At 45.6% G+C, this 22,403-nt stretch overlaps 1 protein-coding gene across 1 annotated transcript; it reads right to left on the bottom strand.

Moving 5' to 3' along the window:
• Nucleotides 1-5,228: 5,228 nt before the first annotated feature.
• LOC308166685 (ATPase MORC2A-like) lies at nt 5,229-20,941 on the bottom strand (the record flags this gene model as incomplete). Its single annotated transcript, XM_080541010.1, has 27 exons — nt 5,229-5,297; nt 5,422-5,610; nt 6,052-6,136; nt 6,229-6,396; nt 6,484-6,622; nt 6,777-6,843; nt 10,732-10,869; nt 11,562-11,816; nt 12,796-13,065; nt 13,157-13,243; nt 13,427-13,559; nt 13,813-13,918; nt 13,996-14,124; nt 14,257-14,411; nt 14,527-14,667; nt 15,029-15,114; nt 15,269-15,351; nt 15,453-15,532; nt 15,633-15,758; nt 15,988-16,099; nt 16,187-16,346; nt 17,312-17,420; nt 17,529-17,619; nt 17,824-17,892; nt 17,995-18,029; nt 18,192-18,245; nt 20,874-20,941. 27 exons carry the CDS (start codon nt 20,939-20,941, stop codon nt 5,229-5,231), a joined length of 3,204 nt encoding a protein of 1,067 aa, XP_080397136.1.
• Between the last annotated feature and the right edge of the window lie 1,462 nt (nt 20,942-22,403).

Below are 22,403 nucleotides of genomic sequence, written 5' to 3'. Positions count from 1 at the left end.
AATTTCATATTCTCTTCCTTCCGTTTCTTATATCGTAGTCATGAGCAAGAGCACTCAGTGGAAGCTGGAGGAGGAGAAGGAGAAATGGAGGGCCGTGGTGGAGGCCAAGGACTCTGAGCTGGAGGCCAAGGACTCTGAGCTGGAGGCCAAGGACTCTGAGCTGGAGGCGGAGAAGGCCAGCAGCGCTCTGGCAAAGGCGGAGTTGGAGAGAGCGAGGGAGGAGGTGGAGGAGGGCCGACAGAGAGAGAAAGGCCTCCTCCAAAAGCTCGACGATATGGAGCAAGAAAAGAGGAGCCTCCTCAACAAGAGTCTGCAGAGGGAGGCCCTGGAGGACAAGGACTCTGAGCTGGAAGAGGAGAAGGAGAAATGCAGGGCCGTGGTGGAGGCCAAGGACTCTGAGCTGGAGTCCAAGGACTCTGAGCTGGAGGCGGAGAAGGCCAGCAGCGCTCTGGCAAAGGCGGAGTTGGAGAGAGCGAGGGAGGAGGTGGAGGAGGAGGGCCGACAGAGAGAGAAAGGCCACCTCCAAAAGCTCCACAATATGGAGCAAGAAAAGAGGAGCCTCGTCTGTGACAACTCCGACCTGGAGAAGGAGAGGAGCCAGGCCCTCGCTGCCCAGCGAGAGACTGAGGGGAGCCTGGCCGGGGTCAAGGCGACCCTCCTGGAGACCGTCAAAGCCACCAGGGAGAAGAAGAAGAAAGGGAAATTCAGGAAATTCTGTTCAATGGTGAAGCGCAAGGTAAAACAGAAATATACAGTGAATTTATAAGAGAGCCACATTCCACATAATTTCACATTAAGGAAATGTAATGTAAAGGTAAAGTCTTACCAGTTTATCGTAAAACAACAGACAAGCTATGCATTGTTGTTGTAGGAATACTGGGGTTTTAAGAGATATGTTCTGTCATTTATTCTTCTTCTGTAACAACTGATATAGTGCAAGAGGACCAACCAGGCTGGTGTCCAGCCTCCAGCTGAAGGACAGAAGGACATCAAGGTAGGTGTCCAGCCTCCAGCCCCAGGACAGGAGGGCATCGAGGTTGCCCACGACGATGGACACAGCAGAGGTAAGTCAACATGTAGAACACATAGACCAAGGACATACTAACCAAACTAATGAAGTATTCTATTCTGTAGCTAAGGCCTGGTGAAGCTCATATGAACTCTCTCTCCTCTCTCCTCTCTCTAGCGGCCAGCCCAGTGACAGCTGAGACGACGCCTTGTGAGGAGAGCGGAGCTTCAAAGAAACAGAAACGTTCCCAGAGGATGCTGAAGAGCCTTGGGCTGCTGAGCTGCTATCCAGGCAGACGGCCTCCGTCCCCCCAGTAACCGTCTTCACGACGATGGAAACAGCAGAGGTAAGTCAACACATAGAACACATAGACCAAGGACATACTAACTAAACTAATAAAGTATTCTATTCTGTAGCTATAGGCCTGGTGAAGCTCATATGAACTCTCTCTCCTGTCTCTAGCGCCCGACTCCTCCAGAGGACGCTCACAACTGCAAACAGCCTTGGCCGGAGCTGCTGTCCACCGTGAATAAAAATTATTTGGATTCCATTCCTTTTGCTTGTGCATTTTTCATATCTTATGAACTTGTTATGCTGAAGATTGTGTAACTAGATAAGTGATCTTAAATATCATAGAATCAGAATCAGAATCAGAATCAGAAGACTTTATTGCCATGACATGTAAACATGTTAGGAATTTGGTTTGGGACAATGGAGCATGGTTTACAGCAGGACAGGTGCAAGACAGGACAAGACAGTGCAAACCAACATCAAAGTGCAAGAGCCATAATTAATATAAATATAAAGTGCAGAGATCAAGTGTTCAAGTGTTCATGTCCAGACAGTCCAAAGCTCTCTGGGTGGGGGTGGAGGGAGGGTAGATAGATAGCTAGAAGCAACTGCGATTACAGAAACAAATATAGTAGCTAAGCATGTTTACAGCTATGCCTGAGGCAATATCCCAATAGAAATGTAATCATAACAAGAATCATATACAAGAATCATAACAAGAATCATGTACAAGACATATAATGAATCATTAGAAATATACATGAGCTAGAAATGGTAGGCCTACTGAAGAAAGATGGTCATCCATTCTCCCTCCCTCCCTCCCTCCCTGATACTAAACAACAAAGTAATTACTATTAAAGTGATTATTACTATACATTTATTAACTTTAACTTTATGAAGCAGTTTAATTGGAGTTGTGTTAGCCACATAAAGAAAATACATATCTAGAACTGAATTATGAAGGTTACTATGGGATTAGGTTAGAGAGAGAGAAGGAATGAGGATTGTGTTACAAGCAATATCCCCCTACCTGGTCGTACCCTTAAATGTCCACTAGATGGCAGGCATGTATCAGCATAAAGCAGGGGTCTACAACCTTTTTTCATCTGAGAGCTACTTTGAAAAAATGTAAGTGGCCGAGAGCTACTCATATCTTATTACTTACATTCATTCACATAACGAATTATTTTGTCTTTTTGTCTCTTTCAAAAAATATTGTGCATGTGTGTAATTGTGTTGCCTCATTCCTACACTTAGTGAGATGACTGTCACTGCATGGAGTCTACTACAGTTGTGTATGCTGGAGTGTATCCACTTAGGTTCACTCTTATAGAGTCATTTAAATGGTCATCTGTCAGTCTTGTTCAGAATGTAGATTTCATTACATTCATATCAGAAAAAGCTGATTAGCAAAGGTATGTAGACAAATAAAGCAAATACTTTCAGGGCTGCTTGGTGAATATTCTTATAGTTGTCTGGGTCTACCAGGATCCAGAAATGTTGTGAATGTTGTTGCGATTGTAGCTGGACATTATTCGGGAGATTTAACCTCCATCTCCATCTCTACAAGATTGACACTGAACAGTTCATCTATCTGCTCTCAGTGTTTCCCCTAGGTTTGCTGCCTTGGGGGGGTGGCATGGACTGTGGCATGGAACCCCCCCCCTCGGTGATGATAACTCAGCATTAAGGGTTGGTTGGGGGTAAGACCCTGCGACATACCAGCGTCATGTCCAGGGGGTGTACTTGTACATCAAGCCGCCTCACGCTACAGAAACAGGAGAATCCGGCCCTATGGGCCATTAGGCTCGAGAACCATCGGTTCACAAGGCTACTTTTGTGGTCTTGACTACCTGTCCACTTTCTCACCTGGTTCTTGCTCTCTCTCTCTGGTGTGCCGACACCATCCTGCTCTCTCTCCCTCTCTATCCTCCTCTCTCCCTCTTTTGCTGTCATTAGTAAATGATCATTTCAATAATTATAATCTACTCTATGAGTTTATTACACAATGTCAATAGTTCCACCTGTTGTGAAAGGGATTATGATGTCCCTCAACCAGTTTGAATGAATGAATTAATGGTCTTTATTGTCATTGATATAGTACAGGTACCATACAACGAAATTTGGGAGGGGGGGCTCCCCTGCTGCTAGGAAAAAAAGAAAAGGAAAAAAAAACTAAAAACAAGAAGGGAAAAGAGCTGGTTTACATAAATAAAGGCTATGTACACTATCCACTATACTATACTATACAAATAAAACACTGTGCTGTACTCTATGCTATGCTATACCTATTCTAACATTTTCTATCTCTGAACCTTATGTACCCGAGGGTTGTCATATTGCACATAGTGTTATTGCACATTCATTTAAAGTGTCGCAGTTTGCAGGTTTGAAATGTTCACAGTTGTGTTTCAGTGTTGCACTTGATTTCAATCTAGTAGCTGCCATCAAATTGTCTAGATTGTCCAGGGCCTAGAACCTAGGTCTTTGCTGTGTTCAGCGCCTGAATGGCCCTGGGGTAGAAGCTGAGCTTCAGTCTGTTTGTCCTTGCGAACATGGTCCTGAACCGCCTGTCCGAGGGCACCCAGGGTGGGATGGGTCTCTGGAGATCTTGGAGGCCTTCCTGAGGCAGCGTGTGTTGTACAGCTCTTCCAGAGAGGGGAGGGGGGCGCCGGTGATCTTCTGGGCCGATCTCACGACTCTCTGTAGCGCATTCCTCTCTGCGGCTGTGCAGCTGGAGAACCAGATGCAGATGCAGTAGGTGAGGATGCTCTCCACTGCGCAGCGGTAGAAGGTCACCAGCATCTCCTGTCCGATGTGGTCTTTGACAGTGTCTGGGTGTCTTTTGATCATATTAACTTGAATTGATTTCAATTGACTTTACCTGAGTCCAATCAGAGCTGTAGGCACATTCTACAAATGGACAGTTATTTATTTTGAATAGCAGAAGTCTGAACAGTAACAGTCAGGTATTTGTGCAAAATGACTGTAGCCTAATATGTAGTCAGTATAAGCCTATGCTGAAGAGAGTTAGTCCCAGTGCCCACCTGTTCAGCATTCAATTGGCTACAATTGTCTCAAGACTCGTCCAATTCCAGTAGATTATAGCATTTTATTGAGTTAATCCTGGGACAGTCATCTAAAATAAAACAACATTGGCATTATCTGATGGGACTTGCAAGATGTGAACCATGACAACATTCTAGTCATGCTAGTGAACCATGACAACATTCTAGTCATGCTAGTGAACCATGACAACATTCTAGTCATGCTAGTGAACCATGACAACATTCTAGTCATGCTAGTGAACATAACAACATTCTAGTCATGCTAGTGAACATAACAACATTCTAGTCATGCTAGTGAACCATGACAACATTCTAGTCATGCTAGTGAACCATGACAACATTCTAGTCATGCTAGTGAACCACAACAACATTCTAGTCATGCTAGTGAACCATGACAACATTCTAGTTCAGACAGAATAAAGATTCCGGATGTATGTACTTACATAGAAAAGATAAAAGGGAGAAGAAGAGGAGAGAGAACAACTGAGAGAGCTTTGTTTTTAATCTAAATCTGAGAAAGAAAGAAAGAAAAAAAAAAACACACAGGAAAGCAGGAAAGAACAGCAGGTCACTAGAAGATCCAGCAGGCTTTTCAGCAGAGTGATACTGTAGAACACACCTCTTTGATACTATGAACAAATCATTTTAAATAACTCAAAACATAAAAGCCAGTTAGTTGAAATCCAGACAATAACTTTCAGACCAAAATGAACACAGTGAACAGTCACATCAAGATGACAAGATGGAATATTGGGGGAATAGAATAAAATAGAGTGGAGAGCTGTCTTGCGAGTAAGGAACTGAGTGAAGACTCTTTGTCTGTGTTTGTCTCTGTTCATTCTTCTCTCCTCTTCTCTTTTCTAATCTCTCTTGGTGACCAAGTCTTCTATGTAAGCATCCAGTTCATCATCTGTGTTTATGTCAAAGTCCTACAGGAGGGAAGGAGAGACATTAGTGTTCAGCGTATGACTGTATATGTGTGTGTGTGTGTGTGTGTGTGTGTGTGTGTGTGTGTATGTAAGTAAGTCTGAGAGACAGTGTGTGTATAACTACCTCCTGTCCTTTCTGTATCAGAGCTACAATGTTGGTTCGTAGTTTCTGTAGATTCTCATCGGCCTCCCTCAACTTAGTCTCAGCACTGCTGCTCTTCTCCTCCACAGCTTTGGCCATGGCATCAGCTCTGCTCTGGTACGAGTTACAGAATGACTGACGAGCCAACTCGTACTGTTGAAAATACTCCTTCTACAGGGACACACAGACAGGATTAGATACAGATACATTATCGCACGCATGCATCTCTTCCATTCGTGATAATCCATCTCTTCTGTTTGCATTCACTTTGCCAAATCAGCTTTGTTTAGCTTCTCCACATGCGTTCCCTCTAACTTCCACTTCTTCAGTATGCTTGCTGTCATCTACCTCGTGAGCGATGGGCAATGATTGTGTGAAGAAATTTGAAGAAACCAAATGAAACTTAAAACTGACCTAGTTGAATTATGAAAACATCCGAGGGATTTTTTCAACCCTTTTTCCATTTGGAACCTCACCTCCATGACACCATGATTTGTCAGATTTTGTCTGCTTTAAGAACCTTGCAGATCAAAGCCCGGAGAGACCAGATTAGATCTCTATAACTGAGGATCACGGTAAGGGTTGTGTGTACAAATCAGTGGTCAGTCTTACCATGGGGAAGGCCACCAGCTCCTCTGCTGTCATACTGTTGACGTCATCATTTGGGATCCGGAAATCATAATAACGAAGCAGTGCCCTGGAGACACACCACGCACACACCATCATACAGCAGCAGTTACATCATATCCAAACAATACAGCAATACCAGTGATGACATTGTTAGCTTACCTCGTCATGGTGACCAGGCTGTCGGTCACCTCTCGACTGGTTCCTGGTTGGGTGGCGTCAGGTTCCATGGGGGCGGTTCCTTTTTCTGTCTCCTGCTGTGTGTCAGGGGTCTGAGTGATGGGGGAGGTTGGGCGCATCAACCTCACCTCCTCACTGCCCTTGAACACCCTACAGACACACACAGATGTGTAAGAGAACAGAGAGAATGCATACATATTTATGTCTTTATGCCTCTCTCTCTAAGAGTGACCGTACCAGCGATCCTTGGGGGTGGATCTGGGCACGTCGTCAAACTTCACCTTCCAACGAACACTCTGCTTACTGGTCTCTATGGCAACCACTCTGCCGGTGTACCACTCCTTACTCACACGCACCTCCACCAGCAAACCCTTATCTACAGGAGATAATACACATGTACACACATACACAATTTAATTACAGGGACTATGGATGCATTTCAGAGCATAAGCATTTGTGTACATCCCAAGTCCTGTTGTCCCACTGTGTGTTCAGCTGTGGAACTCTGTAGACCACCTGGCATCTCTCACCTTTCTGAGCATTCTTCAGATCCTTTGCTGGGTCCTCCCCCTCATCACTATCAGAAATCACTATCACCTGAAAGATGCACAACACAATACATGAAAACACAGTACATTTAAAAACGCTCACAACCCAGAATTATACCAGAACCTATCCACTGGACAGTCACTCAGCGTGTCTTGTCAGGAGCTGGTCCTGACCATGTCTGTGTAGAAAACACAGGGATGGAAATAGAAAAGAGACACCAAAATCCAAAGTGAGAAGGAGAGGACCCATTCCATTTAGAGTTGAGACAATTCCATAAAGAGTAGATAGGAGTAGGGCAGGACCCATTCCATTTAGAGTAGAGTTAGGGGAGAAGGACAGGACCCATCACCGACTTGTCATTTCAAGTCAATAAGGAGAGCTGGAGAGAACCCATTCCATATATAGATAGATAGATAGACTTTATTTGTCATTGCTACAGTACAGGTACCAAACAACGAAATTTAGGAGGGGAGGCTCCCCTGGTGTTTAGGAAAGGAAAAAGAAACACATTTTAGAAAAAGCATAGATGCATAAAATCACAAGAAGGTAAGGAGCTGGTTTACATCAATAGAGGCTATGTACACAATCCACTGTACTATACTGCACAGATAGTCAACTAGGGTTGTCATATTTCACAAGAAAGTATTTTTTCACATTATTTTAAAGTGTCACAGTTTGCAGGCTTGAAAATGTACATGTTTGTGCCTCAGCACTAGCTGCCATACAATCCGTCCGGACTGTCCTGGGCCCAGAACTTAGGCCTTTTCTGTGTTCAGGGCCTTGACGGCCCTGTGGTAGAAGCTGTCCTTCAGTCTGTTTGTCTTAGCGGCCGGGGTCCTGTACCTCCTGTTCGAGGGCAGCTTGACAAAGTGTTCGTGCCCAGGGTGGGTCGGGTCCTTGGAGATCTTGGAGGCCCTCCTGAGACAGCGTGTTTTGTACAGCTCCTCCAGAGAGGGGAGGGGGGCGCCGGTGATCTTCTGTGCTGTTCTCACGACTCTCTGTAGCTCGCTTCTCTCCGCTGCCGTGCAGCTGTGGAACCAGTTGGAGATGCCGAAGGTGAGGATGCTCTCCACTGCGCCGTGGTAGAAGGCCACCAGCATCTCCTTCTTGCTGTGTTGTTTCTTGAGGCATCTCAGGGTGTATAGCCGCTGTTGTGCCCTCTTGATGGTGCCTTTAGTGTTGTCCTTCCAGGCCAGGTCATCCCGCATGTTGTGTCCCAGGAATCGGAGGTTTGAGACTATCTCCACGCTCTCTCCGTCGATGAGCAGGGGCAGGATCTCGGACTTTTTCCTCCTGAAGTCTGCGATGAATTCCTGGGTCTTTGACTTGTTTAGCAGCAGGTTGTTAACCTTGCACAGCTTGCTCAATTGCTCTACCTCATCCCTGTACGCCGCCTCGTCCCCCCCCGAGATACAACCCACCACGGTGGTGTCGTCTGCAAACTTTACGATGTAGTTGCTGGGGTGGATGGGGGTGAAGTCGTGGGTGTAGAGGTTGTAGAGGATGGGGCTTAGCACGCAGCCCTGGGGTGACCCAGTGCTGAGGCTGAGGGCTGTGGAGGTGTGGGGGCCCACCCGCACCCTCTGGGGGCGGTCGGTCAGGAAGTCCTTGATCCACGCACATAGAGTGTGATAGACCCAGGTCTAGTAGTTTGGTCACTAGCCTGTCTGGAAGGATGGTGTTAAAGGCGGAGCTGAAGTCCACGAAGAGCAGTCTCGCGTAGCTGTTTCCCCTCTCCAGGTGGGATAGAGTGGCGTGGAGAGTCGTCGCTATGGCGTCCTCTGTGGACCTGTGGGCTCTGTAGGCGAACTGGTATGGATCCAGGTTGGGCGGGAGGCGTGTGAGTATGTGGGCCCGGACTAGTTTCTCGAAGCACTTCATGATGATTGGTGTGAGTGCCACCGGGCGGTAGTCGTTTAGGCAGCTCACCGTGCTTTTCTTCGGGACTGGGATGATAGTTGAGGTTTTCAGGCAGGGTGGGACGGTGGCCTGGGACAGGGACTGGTTAAAGATGTTGGTGAAAACCCCGGCCAGCTGGTCGGCGCAGTCTCTCAGCACCCGTCCCAGGACGCCATCCGGCCCCGAGGCTTTCCTGGGGTCCACCGCCTTCAGTACGCGTCTCACCTCGTGCTCTGTGAGGGTGAGGCTGCTGAGAGCTGGAGAGAGTGGTGTCTGTGTTGTGGTTACCTCCGTTCGCCCCTCGTCGAACCGGGCGTAGAAGGTGTTCAGCTTTCCCGCCAGCAGGGGGTCGTCCTCTGCGGCTGTGAGCCTGTTGGCTCTGAAGTTTGTCATCTGCTGAACCCCCTGCCACATCCGCCTGGAGTCGTTGCTCAGGAGGCATTCCTCAATCTTCTCTCTGTGCTCTGCCTTGGCCGCTTTGATGCCGCGCTTTAGGTTGGCCCTGGTGGAGATGTACAGCGGTGTGCGCTTCCCTGCGAAGAAGGCGTTGTCCCTCTCATTTAACAGTTTTTGGACCTTCCCAGTCATCCATGGCTTCGTGTTGGGGTAGACCCGGACCCGTTTGTCCACGGTGACTGAGTTGGTGCAGTTCACTATGTGGTTCAGAACCGACGACGTGTACTGTTCCAGGTCCTCATGCTCATATTCCTGCCATAGGGTGTCATTTAGGCAGATCTGCAGTGGAGCGGACCCTTCTGGCCAGGTTCTGACAGTCTTAGTGGTGGTGGGAGCACTTTTCCCCATTGTAGTGTATGCAGGAATCAGGAGGATTGACACATGGTCAGACATGCCTAGATGAGCTAGCGGACTAGCCTTGTAAGCACGTTTGATGTTGGTGTATACCTTATCCAGTGTTTCTTCTCCTCTCGTTGCACATTTTACATGCTGGTAGAACTTGGGTAGTACTGCCTTCAGGTCGACATGATTAAAGTCCCCCGCTATGATGTGGATAGCCTGTGGATCAGTACTTTGTTGGCTACTAATGACGTCATATAGTCGCGCCAATGCTACTTTGCTGTCTGAGCTAGGTGCTATATACACACATGTAATTAGCACCGCGTTAAACTCCCTAGGCAGGTATGTGGGTCGGCATTTAACAGTCAAGTATTCTAGGTCTGGGGAGCAGTGGCTACTTACAGTTTTCGTGTTTAAGCACCAGCTATCCTTCGTCGATATTATGATCCCACCTCCTCTTGACTTCCCGCTACGCTCCGTTCGGTCAGCGCGATGTAGCGTTCGGCCCTCTAAGCTAACGTTAGCGTCCACAATGTTGTCATTTAGCCAGGTTTCGGTCAGAATAATCACACAGCTATCCCCTACGATGCTGTTTTTTGCCACCTGTAGTCTCAGTTCATCCATCTTATTTGTCAGGGATCTGACATTAGAGAGGAAAATGCTTGGAAGAGCTGGCTTTGTTTGGGCTGCGTCTCAATCTTGCTAGCAGGCCTCCCCTGCGGCCTCGCCTTTTCCTACGATCTCGCCGCCGGCGTTTCCGCCTCAGGGAGGGGACTGTGAACCAGGGCTCTCCCGGTAGCCTTGCGATGTCCTTGTCAATCCTGTATTGCTCCAGGAAATCCGCCGTAACTATCTTGTCGTTTTGCGTGCCGACTTCTAATAAGTCGAGCCTGCTGTAGGTACTATATACACAACTGTTCCCTATAAGTACTAAAAAAAGAGTGAACATACAAAAGTAATTAAAAACACAATGAAACACCAGTGTGGTAGCCCCCCGAGCTGCAGCGTCTAAGCGCGCGGCCATCTTTAGAACATAGCAGAGTTAGTAGAAGACAGGACCCATTCTACTTAGTAGTTGAGTTAGTTGAGAAGGAGAAGAGCCCTTGGTCTTGGCTGAAGGTGAGGGTTACAGACAGTAGTGAGTACCTTGGTCCTCAGCTGAAGGGTGGGGGGTTTGGTCATGGAGGCTGTAAGGTGTGTCTGTGTGTGTGTGTGTGTGTGTGTGTGTATGTGTGTGTGTACCTTGGCTTTAGCCCCAGGCTGTGGGGTGGGGGTGAGTTTAGGGGTGGAGGAGGGCAATGCTTTGCCAGTCAGGGGCGGTGTCGCAGGGGTCGGCCGGGATGTTGCCATGGTTACACTCTTCTTCTCAGGCTGGGGGAACTAAGTGCTGGCAGGGGGCATGACCACCTACAAGGTCAACAGCAGAGAGGGTCTGATTGCAGCTGCAGTCTTGCTGTTCCACTTCAACGTTGCATGAAGACCTGCACCATGGGGCAGCTGTGGAACTCTAGCCGTCTCTTCATTTGCTATCACTGTTTGGGGACTTGAGAAAGCACCAGCTAGCATACATAGTGGAGTCCACATTCATAATAGAGACTACCCTCCATGTCACTCTGCTTTAATAGAGGCCTGCTCACTTCTGACACGTTTGTCATGGACTGACGTGCTTTTATATCTCCTTTCTTGGTTGTCTTTGAAGGACCTCCACTTCTTCTCAGCCAAGGCAGCCTTCTTTTTCTTCTCTCTCTTCTTCTAACACTACTCCATCCTTTTTCCTTTTCATGTGCCCTCATTCATTTACTTCCTCCTCAACGATAGGTCTTTCCATCTTTTGGTCTGTCTATCTGTCTGTCTATACGTGCTAAGCAAGGTTCTTCTTGCCATCACTATAACTGAACTGAAAATGTGATGAATTGACACTGTGAAACAACACAAAACTGAGACTGAATCTGCTGGACAGTTGACTTGACCAGGGTCTTAACAGAGAAAGATGTACGCTTTCAACACACTTGGAAGTCTGAGAAGTAGTTTAGTGTGTGTGTGTGTGTGTATGTATGTGCGTGCATACATACCTCTGTCACCTTGCCCCGTTTGGCTGGAGATGCCTTCTCAACAGCTTTACCACGATTCCCAACTGCCGATGCTATCTTGGATTTCTTGAGCTGTGGTTCCTCTTCCTCACTATCTTCTTCCTCTTCCTCTTCTTCCTCCTCCTCCTCTTCCTCCTCCTCCTCCTCTTCTTCCTCACTCTCTTCCTGCTCTATCACTCTCTTGCGTTGGCTGCTAGCAGGTGTGGTTGGTTTGGCTGGAGAGGATTTGGCTGGAGTCTGCAGAGAGACCATACCATACCATACATACAGAGAGACCTTACTACCATAACTGCTTTCTGGGGATGGAACAGAATAACCGATTATTCGTTCCTGATGGTCAGTCGATTTTTAACATTTTCCCAAATAAACGCAAATTAAACGGACAGAACTAATGTTGGTTCTGTAGCACTATTTTATTTTTAAAAGATATATTAATCACGCACAGAAAAGTAATCTCAGCCAGTACGCATGTGCACACACGCCACAGAGAGATCGTTAGTAATTTAGCAGTCGTTATGGCGAACACAGATAAACTAGAGCTTGAAGTTCCTCTAGCTTCCCTTAAATCTCCTTTTTGTGAAAACTACGGTTTCTCGGTTACCTACAATGACGATGGACAAAGACAGGTGGATCGGACCAAAGCTATATGCCGGCATTGTTCAACTGTGATCGGGTATGTAGCTGGCTGTACGTCGAACTTGTTCACTCATTTGAGTCGCATCACCCGAATGTGAACATCACAGGTACAAGAAAAAACTGAGTGAAGTGGAAACCAGCTGTGGCATTTACGCTACCTATTTATACCAGGCCACAACAAAGGCCATAGGTGTTTTTATAGCAGCAGACAATACTCTGTTGTCAGAACACAGGTTTTAAACACATGTTGAAAGTGAAAATCAAGTCTTGTTACGTAGTTCCCGCTCGTCCGCATTTCAGCCAGCAAATCATACCAGCCCTTTATAAACAAGCACAAACTACAGTTGACCATGACTTATCCATGGCATCTGCTATCACTCTCACAACCTATGGGTGGACATTTAACTATCTACATACAGTATATACTGTATATATATATACAGTATGTGTTTTGTTAATTTTTTTAAATTTCATTGATCTTACTGTTCACCTAGCCAACACTTTTGGTTGAAGTATAAACCAAATAGTCACAAAAACAAACCCTGACCCAGCAAGCTGATGAATTCCACCACACACTTACCTGTGAGCTGCGGCTGGGTGGAGGGGGCTTGGCAGGGGTCTTGGCAGGTGCTTTGGGGGTGGGTTTTGCAGCTGGGGGTGGGAGCTTTGTTGCAGCTCTGGCTTTAGATAGGTCAGCTTTGGGAGCAGGGGGTGGAGAGGGAGCTGCAGCAGCAGTCCGGGCATTAGTGGGTTTGCGGCTGAAGGATGGAGGGAAGCTTGTTTTTTTTTTGAGGACGGCGGGTAAGGGGGGAGAGCGGGGGCGTGTCACTCGCTCTGACGACCTGGTTGCCTAGGAGACCCAGAGAACAGGAGATTGATATATGTATATATTATATTATATTTAGAAAGCAAGAGAGAGAGTATGTACCAGTGTGAGGTACCTGAGAAGAGTTCTCTGTGTTAGGTCTCAAGCTGACATCCAAAGGTAACTTCCGCACATCTGCTGAAGACCTGATAGTACTAGTTTTCTGAGGACACGAGGACGGACGGACACACAGACACACACAGACACACACAGACACACCAATTAGGGGGTGCAGATTTACGCCATTCATCAAAAACTGTTTGGGCTCAAGTCTATTTAATCAACAAACATGACAAAGTTCCCCTCTGAAAAAGGAGTGTGCATGTTTATGTGACGGTGTGTCTACCTGAAGTGCCTGTAGTTTCTCCTCCTGTTTTTTGATCATATCTGTGAGCTCTTTTTGTTTGTCCTCAGTTGTCTGCTTGTCCTTCTTTAGAACTCCATGCGGTACATTCTGCTTTTGCTCAGCCGCATCACACCTAAAACACCAGAACGCACACACACACACAATGATGCCAATAGTTCCATCATATCAGTAGCGCATACACATATTGTCACCTTCTTAAAATAATGGCTTACATCCTATTTCTAAAGTGTTGCAAAAGTCTGAATAAACTGAACCAAATCTAGAATATATGATATTTAGGCAAAAACATAATTTTCCTCAAAAGTGACTTAAGCCATTATTTTAAGAAGGTGACTATATGTAATAGTGGGTGTCTCTCTGTGTACCTATTCTGGGTGCTGTCAGGGTTCATCAGACACACCCAGCTGTCTGGATATCGTTTATCCACTGAATCCATTTGGAATGGCAGAGTCCTCCACTTTAAACACGTATCTGTAGGGGATGGAGAGAAGGAGATCAGTGTCTTTGTATATGTGCTGAAAGTTACTGTGTGCGTGAGTGCAACTTACCACACTGTATAGTGAGTGGTATCTCCATGGCACGGCGTCTCTTGTACCTCTGCTCTGAGGAGGGGGTCGAGGACCAGCTGGCAGACAGGTACCCAAACTCATCCCAAAACGTAACAATGCCCTTCTGAGCTACAACACACACACACACACACACACACACACACACACACACACACACAACAAAACACAGAAACAATTTGAACCATTCTATAGTGGTTAAGGGGTTGTGTCAGTGTAACTCTGCTGTTGCGTGAGTCTCACCGATGTTGCTATCCTTCCAGTACTGGGCTAAGTGTTCTCCCATGGCTTTCAGAAGATGTCGGTACTCTTTAGCATCTGCAAAGTCCTGCTTGTTGTGAGTGGGCTCCAGAACCAGGTAGGGAACATCCACAACCCCCACCACACCTCCACACGCCCTGACATACATACAGAGAAATACGCATTTATAGTTGATAGTAGAGTTAAGCATTAAGAGTCCACAGTTAGCATACTTCCTCTTCAGTTACATACGTGTGTGTGTGTGTGACTCACATTCCTCCCTCCAGTTGAGGCCCTGTTTTTTCGTACAGTTTGATGAGGCGAGAGCAGTTATACACAAACATCCCATCCAGGTCCCTCTGCCCGATGTTCACCCCAAAGATAAAACTCAGCTCCTTAGGCTCCTTTAATGCTCTGAGGGGGGTAGAGAAAGAGAAGCGTTGGGAAGAGGGGTGGAGAGAGAGAGAGAGAGAGAAAGAGAGAGAGAGAGAAGTAGGGATGTGTACGTTTTATAGTTGTAACTAGCTTAATTTTATTTGTTTATTTATAAGGTAGACTGACTTCTGTAAATTAATAAACCCTTGCATTTAAACAATTGTTTTTATTGTCTTCACGACTGCCAATGGCCCCTGGCCTGAGCTAGATTACTCTTCCTGCTACGACAGGTGAATTTATGATTCACTTGCTTAGTCAAATGTATCGATTATAAGTCCCTTTGGAATAAGGTGTCTGCTAAATGCCAAAAATGTAAATGTAAATGATCGTCTCGACTGACTTCTGTTTGGTCTCCTGGATCTTCCTCTTCATCTCGGCATCTCCACGAAGCATCAAGGCCAACTCCTGGGCTTTCCTCAGCATGGCCTGGGGAAGAGGACCGGGCATGATATTGCAAGTGGGTTGCAAGATATTGCCATGTTTATAGAATTAAAAAAGAACAATATCTTCCATGCAACAATGTGATGGTTCGTTTTGTATGTGTGTGTGTGTGTGTGTGTGTGTGTGTGTGTGTTCTTACCCGTGCCTCTCTGGACAGGTCATCGCCATGTTTGGCCTCCAGAGCTAAACTCTTACTCTCCGCCTCGCGAGCCTTCTCGTCAGCTGAAAGACACATACACGCATTCAGCCAAACAGCACAGGTGGTTTAAGTGTGTAGAAAAGGGTTCTGAGAGTTAAAATAGTTATTTCGAATGGAGACTCACCGATCTTAGCAAGGTGGTCAGCCTTCTTCACTTCCTGCTCAGCACGGGTTTTGAAGCGAGTTGACGTGTACTTATACACCCTGATGACACACAGACACAGTTGTTGTATAGACTGTATAGAGTGCACCTGGATTTCTATGAGGTGCACGAAGACCTCTTTGTGAAGTGTGTGTGTGTTACCTAGGTTTATAAAGGCAGCAGGACATTCTCTTGGTGCTGACTTTGTGTCCTTGAATGAAGATCCTCATGCGTGGGTCAATGTACAGAACAGCTGCGTATGCTCGGAATGATCGCCGCTCTGGCTTACTGTGGGGATGGAAGTGATGCTATCACTACACACACATAGTCTTGACCACTACCTTAAGTACAGGTTAGTCATGCACATTTACAGTACAAATGTTTATCCAAAATATATATTTTCCCCCCTCATGTTTATGTCCCCCCGTCCCCCCCCCTCATGCTATCATGCACACATGAAAACACACACACACACACACACACACACACACACACACACACACACACTAATACTCACACTCCCTCTGCTGGAGTCCCAGCCATCAGAATATCCTGGTAGTCTGTCTCTACATCCAACTCTGGTTCTCTAGTATCCATCAGCTTCAGATTATAGATGATCACCAGAGTACCTACACACACAAATGACTGCTGTTAAAACACACAGCTGCCCCCCCCCCCTCCCGGCAAAACACACACACACACACACACACACTTACCACTGCTACCTTCTATCTTGTTGAACTGCTCCATCAGCTGTTGTTCAGTTTTAAAAGGAGAGTACTTGTAAATGAGCTCTGTCTCAATGGCATACTTCTCAGGGTCAGCTGTGACTGGCTGCCTGGTCTTCAGTTCCCAGGTGGGGAGAGGCACAATCACCTGACAGGGGAGGGAATAACTGAATATTACACAAATGCTTAAAGGACAATCTCCATCTTACTGAGTCCTAACCTCATCGCCTGACAGAGGAGTCACTCATAGGGCTTTCACACCGACATAGAACTGTTCCGGTTCACGTTCGTGTTCGGGAACCTCCGAACCTTGATGCTGTCTGGCGAACCAGCCCGCGTTCATACCAGTGTAACCAGAACCATCCGCGTCATCAACGATGGGTGATGAAGGGGCAGGATAAACAAAAATGTCACAACTAGATGGCGGCTACTTCACTGGAAATTAGGATAATATCTTCCACTACAGTATCTGAAATAAACACTATTTTCTATGAAACGAAACAAAAGACACTTTCTACACGCGTTCTCTTACTAATCAGCTGCTCCATTACTGGAATAGAAATGGCTTACGAAATTTGCGTTCGCTTGTGTGAGTGTGTGTGTTTGCTGAGCATGTGAGGAAGATAGAGAGAATGATGAAACTTTTGATAATTGTTTTGATCACTAATGATTAGATTTAGATTAGATTCCATTTTGTCTCCTTCCTTCTTGCTGGTCTTTGCAGCCTAGAATATGACACACCTACTGACGACGTGACTGTTCTACGTTTTGGTTCCCGCTTGAGAACCACTATTTTCAGATTCCCGCTGCGAACCAACTTTTCAGTTTCGGTCTGAACGCGGCGGCCGGTTCCAGACTTGGTTTGCAAATGCAAACCGAAACGGTTCTTTGCCGGTGTGAGGGAAGATAACCAGCATTATTGTACAGGCCATACACACTGAATGGAATAGGTATAAACAACAGAAACTAGTGAAATCATGGCCCTATTGGATACACCTCTCCAGTCCTTTCAGATCTACATAAAGTGCCTGGATGCTAGGAGTCCATTTGGGATTCAACAAAAGACATCCTACACTTTATTGCCAGATTAAACCACTACAGTTGACCCCTGACCTCATCCAGCCCCTCCTCTTCATAGAATGTTCTAGACAGGAACAGGCAGGTGAGTGTGTTCTCCTTCTTAGTGAACAAGATGAAGTCCTTCCCAATACGCATGGAGCCCCTAAAGAACAGACACACCACAGTAAGTCAATAACCTCCAAAAACACAACACATCTATTCAGTGGGGTCTGTCCGTCAGCTTCATCTGGGAGTTCCACATGTCTCTTACGATTTTAGCCCGTTGCCGTACTGGCCGATGTGAGTGGACTCTGGAGTTCGCTTACTGGACTTCCCAAACTGAATCACATGAGTAGCTTCATCTGAGAGTGAAGGATGGAGAGAGAGAGAGAGAGTGAGTGAGATGTAGAGAAAGAGCCAGCGATTAGCATGGTTCAATGCTGCACTGACTTGTTAGACTAACCCTACCATGAGACATGCTAGTATAACTTGGACCTCAGTCTCTGTTAGTTAGAGCCCTGTTATTGTAAGTCATTGTATATGAGTGACATCAGTGTAGCACTCACTGGGATCCATTCCTGTCCCATCGTCCAGGAAACTGAGCATGTAGCCTCCACGGAGGTCTTGTCTCTTCTCTGTCAGCCAGGGGAGGTGCAATACAGGTTAGAACATGATGGTAGATGTGTGTTGGAGTCGGAGAGTGTGTGTGTGTATATATATGTGTGTGCATGGCGTACCTGTGTAAATGTCGATCCGGGTTGCATTTGCATCCCTGTAGGATAGATGATCGACAGGTGTATGACCGATCAGGGTAAACATAACCTGACACTGCTAAGTTTTATTTTAAGTGATTTAGCAGCACATATACATAGTGAGAACAGTGTTGTGTATCGTTAATAGAACTCAAGGCCTTAGCAATTGACATTATTAGTACCTGGAGTTGTCCACCAGCTCAGCCAGAGCTCCAAATAGAAACTCGTGGGTTGTCCTGGAAACATACAACAACCAGTCAATTCAATTGAACATTTATTTAAGTGGCAAAGAAAGTCTGGGTAGAGGCGGGCAAGTAGTATGAAATTATTATGGGTGGTGGTAAGGGATAGCGGGGGCGACTGATTGTGTACTGTGATGGTTGGCTCTAAATCAGTGGGTAGGACCCAGGGGTCCAGTAGTAAGAAAATGAAGATCAACACTCCTGAATGACTGTTGCAAAAATTGTTGCGGAAAATGGCTTCATATGATAAATCACATCTGCACTTTTTCTTAAGCCTGTATATCATCACCTTCTTAAAATAATGGCGTACGTCATATTTTCAAGTTGAGAAAAACTGAACCAAATATAGAATATATGATATTTAGACAAAAACATCATTCTCCTCAAAAGTGACATACGCCATTATTTTAAGAAGGTGACAATATATTTTTAAGATGTGCTAAGCCTACAACCTTTTCTTACTCCAGAGTCTTCCTCATAAAGTAGTAACATCACGCCATCGATCCATCAACAGGCTTCAGTGTACATTGTAATTTACTGTGGAAAGTCATCACACAGCATCTTCCTTCATTTACTACTTAGGTAAGTCCTCATTTGGACTTACATGTCTCCAGGGAGTGACGTTCCAGCACAATAGTAAAGCCAACACTGCTGCAATCATCACCCTTTGACCTCCTCCGCAGAGACCGGTGGGTATCGACCCTCCATCTTCTGCTCGCAGTAGTAGGCCTACTTGTTGCCGAGCGTATTTGGGTTGACAAAGCACCAGAGAAGCCAACACTGTCTAGCTGATACATGTCTGCTACACAGCGGCTGGCTGAGATTCCCAGCACAATTAAGAAGCATTTGGGCTCTCTGTGTGCTCTCTCAATCGAGGTATCTAGAAAGCTCAGAGTTTAATTCATCTGCTTGTGATTAAAACAACTTTCTCTTGTGCAGTTTGATAATTATAATTCTCATAATTCTAATTATGCTCTCATAACATCTGACTGATTTGAAGACAAACATTTAGCTGTCTCTCTCAGCATTGACACCTTGAATATCAGCAGCAAGTCTCAACTGATTCCCAGGAGCACTGCTTCTCTCTCCTGCGAACGTGGAGTTGTTTCAACTTTGCGAGGGGTTTCCTCTCCTGTGCATACTGGGGCTTCATTGACATTCCTCGGGGTTCCCCTGTCCTCCCCAAAAAGTCTCATCTGGCCCGTCAGACCTCTTCCTCCCATTACATTTAACATACTCTAGTATTTTCCTTTTGATTATTGTAGGAGATGGATAGTGTCAGCTCATTCTTGATACAGGAAATACAAAAACACTTCAATGAGGAGGGATGGTCTGCCACTGGTATTTGCCTTGGTCCATACCAGTCTTAGACCATGTTCTTGAATTCTCTTGCATTATGTTTACACTCTTAACCCAAATGATTAAGAGATGTACGCCTCTTCTTCGGCGTATGGGTAGTTGTTTTCCTCTCCACTCCACCAGGCTCGGGGCCGAGGGGCTACCCTTTTACCACCCCGAGACCTGGTTGAGGGGCTCACCCGGGCTATATTTCTGGACACCCCTCCAGAAGCCACGTCATCGTCTCGTCATCTAATACCGACAGACCATGCATCCCGTTGGGTGGGTGGTACACCGGGCAATCCAGGACAACATGGTCTGCGGTTTGGTCTTCTGCGCCACGCTCGCTTCTGTACACTGTACGCTTCTGTACGCTGATGCACATTGAATAGGGGCCTTACATGCACCAGGTCGCATAAGATAAAGTTGATCCTTGCAGTATTGTTTGATGGTGTTAATGTCCAGGCTCTACCTGGCCTCTATGGTGAATCTGAATCCTAATCTTGTTTTGTAAGCCACAGCAGCTATAGAAAGAGAATCTCATGTCTGGCTGTCACATAGCAGTGACCTTGGAACATCAGCACCCAATTATATAACATCCCAGCGGTTCACAGGGGTTTTAAACAGGTGTTGCTCAGTTTTATGTACTCAATCATTGTTCCGTAGCAGTCAACGTCATTCCTCCTAACCCCCCCCCCATCCTTCCATTGTCTTCAGACTCAGTGGTGCCCAGAAAGCAGGTTTCATATAGTCATCCATAGTGTCTATTCTAACTTAGCTTTTAAACTGTGTTGGAGCCCCTACGATTCTGGATTACACTGATAAGACAGTGAAGCCCTGGGCTCAGGAGACCACTAGTGAGTGGCTTCATCTCAAAATCCACCAGCATACAAATGGTTCATGTAACATGTTCAGAGCTCTGTTTTTTCTTTGGAATCATGCAGGTCACCTTGTTATGGATCATGTGCAGTGCAAGTCACAGACTGAGGGTAAAATGGATACAGTACCACCACACCCCAAAGAGCCATTGCTTTTTGGTCAGGCTGCATTTGTAAATAAGAATGTGTTCTTACATGTTTGCCTGGTTAAATAAAGGTTAAATAAAAAAATAAAAATAAACACCTGACTGCAGTCATTAGTAAACAGTTATTCCATAGGCCTAGAAAACCTTGAAAACATAAGTCGGCATGTTGGGCAAAGTGAACATTGGTGGCGGGAGAATTGGTCTGGGTGTGATGCATGTGTGGTATGTATTGGGTGTATTTTCCCCAAGATGGTACTTACGAGTTGGTGTGTAGATACTCAAAGGTGAGCTGAGCCCTATTCAGGCTGCTGTAGTTAGAGTAGGCCATTACCACTCACTAAAACTACTACTTATTCTCTTCCTGGTCTTCTTTCTGACTTCCTTTCAGTCCAGTGGAGTGGATCTATTCATGAGAACCTACACAATCACAACAGTACACTGGTTTAAAAATGAACAAAAAATAAACGTATCTGGATGGGGAAAAAAACAATGACCTGAAATAAGGTGCGATCATGCAGAGCATAATACATAGAGAGGAAACAACTCAATCATTGATTAACCCCTAATGGTTGACATAGCCTACTCGCTGCAGCCGTGTCTACATCGGGCATTATATATATAGTAAGGGAAACATATGAAAATCTGCGAAGTAAATCGTTACCAAAAATGTTCTTCACCAATGTGTTTCTAAAGGTGTGTAATAACATGTACTAAAAGGTTGAAATTCAACTCCTGTGGGAAACCTCATAAAAAAACTGCTCAAAGTTGGGGTACCGATAACCGATTTTCTAAAATTCGAAAATGCTTAAATTGGACTTGAGTAACTTTTGAGGGGTCAAACTAGGCATTTTTCATGATTTTTTAATGAGGTTTCCCACAGGAGTTGAATTTCAACCTTTTAGGACATGTTATTACACACCTTTAGAAACACATTGGTGAAGAAATTTCTTGGTAACGATTTACTTCGCAGATTGGTCAAATATCTGGTAAAAATGCCCTTACTAATAGGCTTTTTCTTAAGGCTGCTTAGGTCTACTCTCAAACGTCCTCAGCCACAGCACCACGCAGGTGAACCGCTTCACTTTCAAAGCAAGACTCCCAAAAGACAATCCTCTCACGTGGGAGGCTCACAAGTGCTGAAACGGTTCTGTATCATTCCAAAGGGTTCATCTTGACGTCGTTTTATGACTTAAGTATGGATGAGGAAGTAGAAGAAGAGACCGTTCTGTCATACTATGTTCTGTCAACGTTGGCAGGCAGTAACGTCCAGTCAGTCTTCGATAAAACGGTTGGTACACTGATTACAAAGCTAACTAGCAGTAATATCCCAAAACCCACCTAACATTCTGATTACATAGCTACATCCTCATGTGGCTTACCTAGTCGTAGTAAACACCTGTAAAGGCCCGGTTAGGAAGTATTTTATCTACTTTAGCAAACCGTTTAAAACGCCAGCGAGTTCAGATAGAGTTACGGTCAATGGTAAACATCCGTCGGCAAAGAAATAAGCGTTCAAACATACACATTCCAGAATGCTCCGAAGAAGGATGCACGAGCAGACAGGCACGCGGGAAGGGGGGTGCTGCAGCACCCCCTAGCGGCAGGCAGAAGGAGCTCCTCCTGCCTGAATTTAAAAAATAAAAATATTATTCAAACAATAATTTAAAACAATATAATCACTATTGTTGCTTTTGGGAATAAAAATAAATGTGTTTTTTGTAATAAATGTAAAAATGTGTTTGTTAGTTTTAATGTTAGTGATCACATGGTCATATCTTGCTAGGGACTTG

Source organism: Nansenia antarctica (assembly GCF_963989245.1).
Source record: "Nansenia antarctica genome assembly, chromosome: 10".
NCBI lineage: Eukaryota > Metazoa > Chordata > Actinopteri > Argentiniformes > Microstomatidae > Nansenia > Nansenia antarctica.
The sequence above is the reverse complement of the archived record's forward strand: the minus strand, read 5'-3'. Positions and strand labels throughout refer to the sequence as shown.